Source organism: Pocillopora verrucosa, chromosome 7, assembly GCF_036669915.1.
Source record: "Pocillopora verrucosa isolate sample1 chromosome 7, ASM3666991v2, whole genome shotgun sequence".
In the NCBI taxonomy this organism is placed as follows: Eukaryota; Metazoa; Cnidaria; class Anthozoa; order Scleractinia; family Pocilloporidae; genus Pocillopora; species Pocillopora verrucosa.
In genome coordinates this window covers 6,858,376-6,870,738 of record NC_089318.1, presented here as the reverse complement: position 1 = coordinate 6,870,738, position 12,363 = coordinate 6,858,376, and the positions used below count along the sequence as shown (strand labels likewise).

At 36.7% G+C, this 12,363-nt stretch overlaps 1 protein-coding gene across 1 annotated transcript; it reads left to right on the top strand.

Moving 5' to 3' along the window:
* The first annotated feature begins 6,854 nt into the window (after positions 1 to 6,854).
* Positions 6,855 to 8,874, top strand: LOC131780502 (protein lin-12-like). Its single transcript, XM_059097105.2, has 4 exons — positions 6,855 to 6,943; positions 7,314 to 7,591; positions 7,934 to 8,048; positions 8,534 to 8,874. Exons 1-4 carry the CDS (start codon positions 6,871 to 6,873, stop codon positions 8,638 to 8,640), a joined length of 573 nt encoding a protein of 190 aa, XP_058953088.1. The 5' UTR covers positions 6,855 to 6,870; the 3' UTR covers positions 8,641 to 8,874.
* Positions 8,875 to 12,363: the final 3,489 nt, after the last annotated feature.

Sequence of the window (12,363 nt, the reverse complement as noted above, 5' to 3'; positions counted from 1 at the left end):
ATTTATGAGTTTGATGCCAACATACAGATTTTTTAACTTAGATTCCTCTTTTTAAATGTTTAGCTGGGCTTTGACTTGGAGTACGGTCAAGTACGCTGATTTTCACCCGAAATACGATTTATTGTTTTTCGTCGTTATATCTTGCGGGGCGGGCCGCTTTTGTTAAAGTACAAGCAGCCGGATGCATGAAAAAGTAAAGAGGTCAATGCGGGTGCCAAATTTAACTTTCACGCAGACGCCCGAGGAAGTTCACCCTTGCAATGATCTAGAATAAACAACTCTTATTGTAGGAAAAATCTCAGCATTTGCTTTAGATGGAGTTCAGAGATAGGAGAGAAATTTAATCGGTTTACAAGAAGAATAATACATATTATCGATTTCACAAAGCAATCTGAGCCTCGTGTGTATTTGAAAAAGGAATATAACTAATATATTAACATTAGAAGGCTTGGAATGACTGACAATGAAAAGCGGATCAGAAGTTTAATCGCTAAATGATCAGTTGTGGCTTGATGAACTTGATGCTCATCAATGTGAATGCCAGCGTCTGGGGGAAACAGAAGATTCTCAAATCCCTCTTGTTGTGGAAGATATCGATGGTGTGTTTCGTGAAATAGTGCGAACGCATGACAATATCGAAACCGAAAGTGAAGACAACAGCATTGTTTCTCTGCTTTGTGAAATCTGTGACGAACTGTGTCCATCTGATAAATTGATGGAACACCAGGAACAATGTATCCAAGAGAGAGAAGGCGTTCAGGGTTCTGGTTCAGCCTCCGAAAATGGAGCGATGTACCTCACTTCCGGTTCTGGAGATTCCATGAGAATCTTTTGAACAAGGGAAGAGAAGATGACCCCTCCACTTTTGCGAATTTTACAATGGAAGGAGCCCCTTGTAATCTCATGGCAAACGTTTTCCACGACCTGGAGGATCAACGATGGCCATTTAAAATGGTGAGGAATGTGTGGTCGCCAACTTGACTGGCAAAACTGATTATGTATCATAAGTTCGAGTGCAGGTATAATTTTTTTCTTACCGTGCTTTTGAAAAAGTTAGTCAAAATAGAAAACATTGTATCTCGAACCTTTTCAATACAGCTAGTTATTATACTTCCCTTTTAAAACAGAAAATTTGTTTGAGGTGGGTCTCACGAGAAAAGTCTGTAAAGCCGGTAAACGATAGAAAGTGTGGTCTATTCTATGGGTTACAAAAGACAATTAGTTGCTAGCTCAGTTATTTTGTAGCATGTAGTATTCTAGAATGAATCATTTCCAACCGAGCCACTTACCATGACAAAAGTAGCCAAAAAATCTGGAGCCCATCAGATAATTTCGTGGGCTTCTCAAAAAAGGTGCACATTACAACTATTCTAATTTGGAATGATTACAAGTGTCTACATATTTCCTAAAATTTTATGACATAATATAGAAGTGACAAAAAATTGCACATTCCGAAGGATCGTTATCGGTGACTAGAAAGCTTGATCACTAAAGCTAAAACTATTGAAGACTTTTTTCCAGGTAGTTTTTAGTCGGAGGGTTAGTTTATTTGTTGTTCGACTTAAGCGTAAATTTTCTACCACTTCGTTTTTTCGCCTTGTTTCTAAAGTACATAGTCTATGGTCAGACATCTTGCCGTTCAGACACCGATTATTTAAAACTCGAAGCAATTGTAATTAAATTTGTAATTTAGTCCTTTTTATTTAAAACTTGGTCAATTCAAGGTCTGTCTTTTTTCCTGAAGAGACTCACTTATTCTGCTTTACGGTCCCTTGATATACTGCTACGTCCTTTCATTGGCCGTCAAAATGCCAAACGCGACTATCTATTTTTACATCGTTGCTTTTTATACCAGTGAATATCATTTTTAATAAATTTCGTTGGAAGAAAACCAAAGAAAACAGGATAATAGCAATAAAAAAGGGAACCAAATTAATTCGACAACTCGCCGATGATTCCGGATTGAGATCCGAACAAACTTTTCAAACGTGTAATAAATTTCAAATTGTGAAAATACTATATTTAGGGGTTATTAACGACTCAAAATAAAAGGGGGGAATTTATCAATGGTGATGTGTGGAAGCTACGAAGAGTTATACTAAAACTTACCTTGTGATCCAAGAGCTGTGTATATGAGACAAAACTCCTATATAACAATGCATTTTAACACAGGATTCGTAACCCATAACTTAGCCGGAAGAGTCCCGCGCTGTTCAGTATTAAAGGTAAACTTCTTAAACGTGCGCTTTCGATTCATATCGTGTAGATATCTTTCTTTGATCACGACCACCGAGGACGAATTTATTCCTTTTGTTTTGTTTTGTTTTTGATTATTTCATTTTTGTTTCATCGATGACTTTTTTCTTTCCTTTAGCTGCTACTGACGTCCTGCTCTCAATAAAATTGTTTTGTTTTATTTGCCTGTTTTGTTTTTGTGACGAGAGACTTTCAGGAAGAAACAGGGTGTTCTTCACACTGTCAAGACATCAAAGGTTTAGGGTAAGAACTAGAATGATATCAGAAATGTAGTGTGTTCTTAATGGCTGCCTACCCTACAACTATTTTTCTGTCCTAATCTCTGGAGACAAGCATGGTTGTTAGCAAAACAAATACTGTATTTCCTTTAATAACCACCCACGCTCGAATAAGCGCCCTCGCCCAAATAGTGGCCCACCACTCCCCTTCCACCTCACTTTCTCAAACAAATTAGTTGGATGCAAAAAGAAACCTGCTTGAATTGCCAGTATATTAATAAATTTTAAATAACACCCGGGCACTTATTCGAGGAAATAGTGTATACCGCAATTACGTTCCAACGTTAGACTTGCACTAATACAGGTTGATGAGTAAGAAAGTGCATTGAAAACTGAATTCATGAAAAGATGAAGAGGATGAGTTAAGGGGTTTCCCTATAATTAAACATTCTTTTTATATATCTGAAGGGCAAATTTAAGCCTTGGCAAAATTTTATCACAGCTCCTTGCTAAAGCGTTAAAAAGCGTTTGAGAGTACTTTTGTCGACTAAAACGTGAATTTGTACCATCATCAAATTAGGACGTTGCTGCACCATGCAACAGTTTCATCTACCCACCATAATGAATATCAGATGGAAGTCATTAGAACGCATTTGAATTTTCAAGTTTTTCGAGGGAGAAAGCCTCTACAATTTAATTAGAAACCTATATCGCCAAGGTTCTGTTCTGTTTTCGGTTTCAGTCCCTTCATGATTAAGTTAACGAAAACGAAGAAACCATCTCTTTAACAGGCCGCTACAATTGGCCAGAACCTAATTTAGAGCCAATGAACACCGAGTTCTCTCAGACAGTTGGAAGCTGTCAGTCTATTGTACCACCAAATTTCGCAACGTTTCGTTGTTAAGTGAAAACAGATTCGAGTTGCTGCAGCATATACAACGTTAACTTGAGAGCGACTTCAATGGGAAACTGAAAGCGCAAGCAAAGTTAAACTTCACCAAGTGCCTTACCTATCCATCATGTCCGCTGATTTCAAGCGCTATCTCATTTCCGTTCTCTTGCCTTTTATCTTCCCAGCAGCTAACTATTCTCCAGGTAAATGTTTTATCACACCCTTTGTTTTATTCAAGTTTTTCTTAGATTTTTTCCTTGTTCCCTTAATACTTCTAGATCCCTTCCGCCCTAGATGAGGCAGGCCTTTCTACAAGTAGAAACGAAAGCCAAAAGTACGCACAACGTTTTTCCATCTGCCGTTCTTCCCAAAACGTCATGACGAAGATTATTCAAGCTGTCTCAATTTATTCCAAAACGATTAAAGATTATACAATCACTTATTATATACTCAACAAAATATCGCGTTTCTGATTGGTCAATGATGAATGCATAAATAGGTTATAGAGTGCAATAGAGGTTATAGAGTGCAATACGGAGAAGTTGCCATGGAAACACCGGGGAAGCGCCAAATTTGAACACCAAATTATAAAAAAATGGCTGACAGTTCGGCTTGTAATATTTTCTGAGAAACTTTCAAGAACTTCACGCTTGATTTACCTGTCACAACATTACATTTTTGATTGGTTCAAATAAAACATGTGAGCATTTTGGAACCCATTGAAGTGTTTTTTGTAGTACGTAAGGCGTGCAGAGTAGCGCGATGGAGTAATTTTGTCGAGAATATAATAAATAAAAAATCGTATGAACCTGCTCGTGCATTTCGTGATTTATGGTCACTCGTGATGTTTTGAAAGTTCTCAAATTGCACTCGCCTACGGCTCGTGCAATTTTGAGAATTTTCAAAACATCACTCGTGCCCATAAATCACGAAATGCACTCGCGTTCATACGATTTCCTATACTTATACCGTTTGAATGTAAAGTAAATTTCAATCAGTTTCTGCAATCTTACATCAGTCACATTGTACAAAAATTTCACCGGAAAATCTTCATAGCAGTATGCGTAGAGAAAAAGTATTTATAAGTCGCATTTCCATGCACTATCTTGGGCTACTGTTTTGAACAAAACTTTGTTTGCACTGTCTATTGAATGTCATTTTTCATCAATATTCTCGTCCATGTTTCAATTTGTTCAATCCTTTCTTTTTATCATAGTTTCTTAAAAAGAGCTATAATAATTTACCATAATTCTCGTTGTCCTCACTCTGTCTTTCTCATTTATGTTATTTAACGGCTATCAGCTCCGTTGCAATTAAAAGATGCTAACGGTTAATTTTTTTTTTGTAACACTTATGGTTAAAATTTGTCAGTATTTTCGTCTAACGGCTAATTTATTTTGCCGTTTTTCTTTTAACAATCAGCCCATTGAGACCCCGGGCCTCTTATAGGGAATTCTAGATCTTTCAACTTTCCTCAATGTGCCTCAGATTAAAAGCTGTTTAGAATACCATGTTTATTGATTGTAATATGAAGCCCGCCGAAGGGAAAAAATCGCCTCTCAATATGAAAATACCTGAATGGTCTTTAAAAGCATTAGATGTCTTGTTTACTTTCGAACATAGCGATGCTGGTTTACAAACAGAGCGGGTAGGTTCATGCCAAAATTAAAGCAGCCGCTTGTTCAGAGCTGTTTTCCTCGAAATTGCATCAACATTTTCAGTATAGTAGCATAGAGGTTGAACGTCCAACGTAGTTGAGCAAATCAACGTGGTGTCGATTGCATCAAAAGATAGAGAAGAAGCTAGTTAAATTTGTGCCTGGTTCTATATTTAATTTACTAAAATAGGCGCATTTGGCAACACGTGGAATAGTTTCTCTTTACTGTAACTACACAATAATGATTTTCATATATTCAAAGTCGTTTAAGATATTACTGTTTACATTTAAAACAAGCTAGTCAAAACAAGTTCAGCAGAATATCAAATAGTTCGTCGCACGGGTGGGTGGAAATGCTGTACATGTAAGAGTAAGAACTAGAAATTGACTCCAGTCTTATATGCCTGGAGTTCCCACTCTTAACGGATGACCACCACAGTTTCTCCCGTAAATCATCGATAACGTCTTCCAATTTCCCTTTGATTTCCATATTATAACTCGGGAACAACTGTTTTTCGGGTAAGATATTTTTAATTTCCGCGATAACATATAACTGTTTATTAGTAGGTCTCAGTGGGGCGATGGCTTTTATAACTAACGGTAAAAATTTTTGCTTTGTTAAGGCTACCATTTAATTTCTTTCCGTCAAGTCTAAAACATCGAACTTTTTCAGTTAGCTTTGTTAACGACTGACGGTTAACACCTGTCAGTTCTACGCCCAACGGCTGCATTAATTTGCGGCTAACTGATTGGCTTATTGTAGCGTGCTTCATGAGAGTAGAGAGCATGCTGACGACACTGTTGTTCGCTTTTGACATAAACTTTATTTTGACTGATTGTAATGCGTGGGAAATAAGCGGATTCTTTATCATAAAATAAATAGAGAAGCCTTGACCAGCTCTGTTCTGTTGTAAAGCACTTAAGAAGCGGCTTAAGTCTCAAGAACTGGGACGTCTACGTCTCGTGTTTCTCCCTACACTTTTTCCATGCTCTAGCCGCTTCCTGCACGCTTAATAATAAAACAGAGCGTAGTCAAGGCTTCTCTATTTGTCAAACAGTAGCTGAAAATTATGGAGAATGAATATAATGACACACAGGAAGTTCTTACCAGCACCAAAATAAACAATTGTTGTATGATAATTTAACAAAGATTAAAAATGCCAGCTGTTGTGTAGAAGTGAAAAATTAGGAGGTCATCAAATAAATTCTTCATTTTCACAAGTTAGGTTTACATCTCTCCATTTCTTTAACACGGAGATTTTCAACGAAGAATCAATTTAGTCAATTATATTGTGATACAGAAATTTTGCAAGCTTTTCCGGTCTAAACGTCTGCTCGATTTTGTTTTGAATACAAAATTGTGGGAAAGTCGGGTAACCTATGCCTCATAATTTTTTTTGAGACCACCTCGTTAAAAAAAATTCTTTCAGGTCCATTTTATCTTAATTCAGCACAAACGGTTTGAACATCAGTGTGCGTATCATTTAGGAAATTTCATTTACCGTTTACTGACGACCATGCGACAGTATGGATATGAAAAGTGTCGTGGAAGTGAATTGGCTGACGTGTAACACGGCTGCATAATTATAACTGTTATTTATCAGTTTTTATGATAGCATGTCAGATCACAGAATAATGTGACAAAACTTTATTATGGCAATTGACAGGCAAATTATTGCTGAACCGAGCAGCATTCTAAGCAAATATTTGTACGTGTATAAACTAAGACAGAACAGTTGACATACGAAACAGTTTGACAGCCAATAGTTTTACCGGTGACAGCCAAATTTCTACTGTTTCAGGCATACGTTTTAAGGGCCAGGCCTTTTCTAATCGAGTTCCGTATCATGTATTCTGCTTCTGTCTCCCTTCTTTTATTGGAGCTCTGCTTTATGATACCCAAGGCTGTCAGGTCACAAGGTTAGTTTCAGTATGACTCATATCCAATTCATGTTTTCTTTGGTTTAAGTGATCATTACTTTTTGAGAAACGTTATATTCAAATTGGAAGAATTCGTCATTAGGTCAGCTTTATACACGTATATTTACTGAAGAAATGTTAAAATTTGAGAGACTCCGGAGAAAGTTATGCAAACCAGAGACACTGTCGAGGGTTTGTACATCTCTTTCCTTTTAAACACTTTCTACAAAATAGAAAAAATAGACGAAGAAAAAAATTCAAGTCTAACACAACTGATAATGAAATGTCACTTACCACATTTTCCATAATTCTTAACATCATCAAAAGCAACAATGTTTCGTTTAATGTATTTATTATTTCCATTTCAAAGACGTCTGTATCGCAGACCAGTGTCGCAATTTGGAGTTTGGGCCTGAGAAAGCATTTGAAGGGAAACGCCTCGTAAACCACACAATTCGCACCGTAGAAATAACAGTTTCCAGGTTTTGTGAAAACTTGTGTTATATGGAGCCCGACTGCGTCAGCATTAATCTTTATACACGGGCAGATGGAAATGGAAACTATAAATGTGAACTGAACAATGCTACTCATGAAGGACACGAAGAAAGGTTGATAGACCAAGAGATGTATTCTTATCACGCAGCTGAGGTAAATATAACTTTCAATTTAAGATTCAGATTGGTTTATTTTGTTTTTCTTTTTAAACCTCTTAGTCTCATGTTGACCTTAAATTACGAACTTGAGTTGTTTTCACTCTTTCAAGACATTAGCGGTAATACTGTGTCTGTGCTCTTCACCAAAATCTCTTCAAAGACAAAGCATTTCAAAGTTTTTGGAAAAATATAGAAATAGAAGGACAACTATGATTACAAGGATAACGATGGCGATATTGATGATCTTAGCGGTGCAGTTGATTATTGGATGTTGAAAATGATTATAATGATGACAATGATAATGACAATGACAACGGTTTGTTTTTTTTTCTGTCAGAGCAATTGTGTTCAAAATCCTTGTAAGAACAATGCTACTTGCCAAAGCGGATTTACTAAGAAAGGTTATCGGTGTCTTTGTACCGCTGGATTTGAGGGTCCAATTTGCGAAAGAGGTAAACACAACTCCAATGTTGATAACTTGAGGCCTTCAGTTTAACAGCAAGGAAAAACTTTACCGCGTTCCTTGTCAATTGGGTCTCGAAGAATAAAAGAGCTTCTTCTTTCCTCATGTAGCTTAAAGCTCCCTTACTAGTCCGTAAGAACCGAAAGACAACAGGCCTATGTCGCAGTTTCTTCAAAAACACAACTCAATGGCGAATATTGGGTTTTTTGTCTTTTTCTTTTCGTCATCTCCCTTCTCCTTATTCGTCTTTACATTTCTTCTGAACTGCACTGAGTATTGAGAATATTGAGCAAAGGAAGCGGATTTTCTAATTTCGAACTTTCTGATAAAACGAAAACTACATTTACCGTGATATTAAGAACAGTATGTAAAGGAGGCCTACCCAATTATTGTTGGTTTTACAGCTGTTGGTGCTTCTATGTTTTTTTTCTATACGATAATTTGTTTTTATTTATTTGTGTATTTTTTGTTCAGACATCGACGAATGTGTTCGTGGGTTACACAAATGCAGCTCTGATGGGTTTTGCACCAATATCAAAGGTTCTTACAACTGTAATCATAATAATAAGAATATAATATAATAAAACTTTATTTACGTGTCAAATAAGATAGCAGTTTCCCACTAAGTAAGGACACCTAAACTAATCTAATCTATATAAAACTATGCATTAAAAATTTATTGGAATATGATAAAAGAGCTCTTCCCATATAAAACTACCCTACCCCGAAATAGTAGACCCCATGTTTATAATACCCTACCCTGTATAATAAGATCATAACCTTAATATAATGAGATAATAAGATTGTTAAGGATATCGAACAAATAACAGCCTTTTTTTTTATTAGATCAATTGTCAATTACTTTAATTTGCGTGCCTAGTTACGATCTTAGTTACAATGTTTATCTTTTCCCTATTGGTTTGTAATCGGATATTTTAGCGTCACCACGCGCATATAAAAGCTAAATTAGCGTCCCTATAAGCCAGAGTTTCGTAAGATTTCACCTTGAACAGCAGCAACTTCGTTCTTTCGTTCCAAACCTTTGGCACAAGCGGGACCGATATGTAAGTGATTTTGTTAGTTTTAATTCAATATGTTTAAGTTTAATTTTTCACCTTGGGCGATAGCACACATATGTACTGTGTTGTACAACAGTACAACTAATTATCTTGAAATCAAAGGAGTATTTTGAAATAACTAGACGCTCACACAGTAACGCCCACATTTTAGTCTTTGGGCTGTTAATCAGCCGCAAATGGTCATTGTGTAGCCGATCTTTGAATCTCGAGTAGTTTTAATTTAGCCTTTTATGATTTGTTTATGTTAGTTCACGTTGATTGTTGTTATTTTAATCGCGTTATCGACATAAGCACGTAAAGCGTTTCATTCATGCTTTCGTTATAATATTATTGCAATTTCAGTTTACGATCGTGATCGTGACCGTGATCTAAATAAACACCGTTGATAGTCATCTTGGTTTTCGTGGTTTCATTACGACCGGTAAAATAGTCCCCACATCAGCGACACTTAGAAAACACGCATAGCGACACCCCTCGAAGTTTCCTCTTTCGTCGCAAGCGTCACAAAGATAATAATAATTACAATAATATGATCTTGATAATATTTAAAATATTTAAGATTTACATAAAATACAGTTCTTGCAATTATTCGAAGAGATTAAACTTTGTATATCTACTTTATGTAAAGCGTTTTTAAATTCTTGCAGCGTTCTTAGTGCTCTTATTTTTCCATCTAACCTAGACCAGATTACTGGACCTAAGTACCTAAGAGAGTGCTTACCATAGCGCGTAGTACTAACTCTAGGGATAATGAAATCATTGTTTCTTAAATTATATTTGTTGTTATTAATAACAAACAGGTTCTTGATATTATTAGGGCACAGATCATTTTTAACTTTAAACATTAACACTGTTAACACTGTTAACACTGGAATTCCGAACGTCAAGTCATTTTGGAAAAGATTCCATAAAAGAGGTCCAAACGAGGACCCTTGAGGGCATCCTTTCTTGACCCTTTTCCAGGAGCTTGCAATTCCACCAATTCTTAGCCTATTATAGCGATCCATAAAATATGATTTCATTAGCTTGATGCTCTCGTTTTTAAAGCCATATGCCTCCAGTTTAGCAAGTAATAGAGAATGATGAAGACAATAAAACGCTTTACTCATGTCAGTACTTAACAGGCCAACGCTCATTCGATTATCCAGAGCATTTTTCCAGTTTTCCGTCAATGCTAGTAGTGCCGTTTCACAACTGTATCTCTTCCTGTATGCTGTCAGGCTATCGCTCAAACGTTCATTAAATTCTGCTGTAATCTGATTTGTAAGAAGTTTTTCAAAGGTCTTATTTACCATGATCGCTATACTTACAGGACGGTAATTTTCCATGTTCAAACGATCGTCCTTTTTATAAACAGGCACCCACTCGCTTTTCTTCCAGTTCCTTGGCCAATGACAGCTGGCGATACATTGATTATAAAGAGTGCATAACGGTGTAGCAAGCTCCGAAGAGCCTATTTTAAAAGCAATGGGTGGAATGTTATCCCATCCCGAGGCTTTCCTGGGATTTGTGTCTTTCAAGATTTTCTGAACCTCCGGCACTGTTATATCTTTAAATTGAAATGGTTTGAAATCACCCTTAGATATGCGTTGGTTTACGATAGCTTGAATACTTCGGTGATTTGACAGGTCAGAATCTGAAATATCGCTGGTATGACCAATGTTATCTGCAATGGTTGAGAAATAATCAGCCATGGTCTCTGCGATATCCAACTTGTTGCTGATTATTGAATCATTGACCTTCAGATTCATGTCCGATGATTCCCTAACCTTTTTTGATCCAAGAAAAGGCATGAATGTTTTATAGAATTCATGTGGCTTACTTCCAAGGTCCTTGGACTTCTTCTCCCAAAAGTCTTTAATTGACTTACGTCTAAGTCGTGTGGCTTCATTCCGTAACTTTTTGTGAAGTTCCCAGTCCTCTTGAGCTTTAGTTTTGTGAAATCTTCTAAGTACTTTCCTCCTTCTTCTAATTGCCTCCTTCCATTCTGTAGTCATTTAAGCTACGTCCCCATCTCTGACTCGCATTCTCTTGCAAGACATGTGTTCGTCTACGATGTCCTTTAACAATAGGCCGAAAAATTCGGACTGATCCTCAACGTCATCGAAGATTTCAGCCACATGCCATGGAGCTGAAGCTAAATGTTCTTTAAATAGCATCTGATCAAAATTTTTACGTGACCGAAAGTTGATAACTTTTGATTTACATTTAGCCACCCTTTCCTTCATGAAAGTATAGATGAGGGCGTGGTCGCTTAGACCTGGGTCAAAAACATCGCTCTTGGCAAAGTCCTTTGGGACGTTAGTTAAAATAACGTCTATTAGTGTCTCACTAACTCGATCTCCCGTTTTCTGGATTCTTGTTGGTTTAGAAATGAGGCAATCGAGCTCATGTGTTTCTTGTAGATTTAAAAGTAGTTTACCTTCATTAGTTGTTGGTCTAAGACGATCCAAATTCAAGTCACCAAGCACTACGATGGAACTTCTTAGTAGGTTAGCCCAATTACAAATGTGATTGAGTTCCTCTTCAAGCTGTTGACGATATTGTAATGTGAAATTTGTAGGAGGTCTGTATAATCCAATTGCTATAATGCTTTTCGTTTTGAAGTGGATGTCCAATACAATTGGCTCAATGGTTTTATAGGTCTTAGCAAGTTTGATTCTTTTGCATGTTAATTCAGAGGATACGTGAGCTAAAATTCCTCCTCCTCCTTTGTTCCTATCATTACGGTAGAGCACAAAACCAGGGATAGAAAATTGACTGTTTGGGTAGGAAGAGTCAATTTTAGATTCGCTAACAATCATAAGTTGAGTTCTAGAGTCTTTTATCAAGTCTGCGAGCTCTTCGAACTTGTTTTGAATACTATTGATGTTAAGATGACACATCAAGATCTCTCTTTTGTATATAATTCTTTCTGCAATCAGGATATTGTTCAGGGCATTGTTCAAATGGTCTTGCAACTCTCCAGGGATAACGCTTTGATGTCGAGAATTAGCATGTACCTCAGAAACAGTAATATTACTCCCTTCCAGTAAATTATTTCCATCATTTTCAAATTCACTAGCTAGCTCAATATTATCCAACTTAAAGAATGGTAGTTCAGAAAATAGGTCACATCCCGGGCATTTCCATGAAGTTAGTGTTGTAGCGATTATTTGAAGAAACTGATATGGTCTTACATTACCGCATTTGATGTGCATTAAACAATCACAGGATGACAGCGCA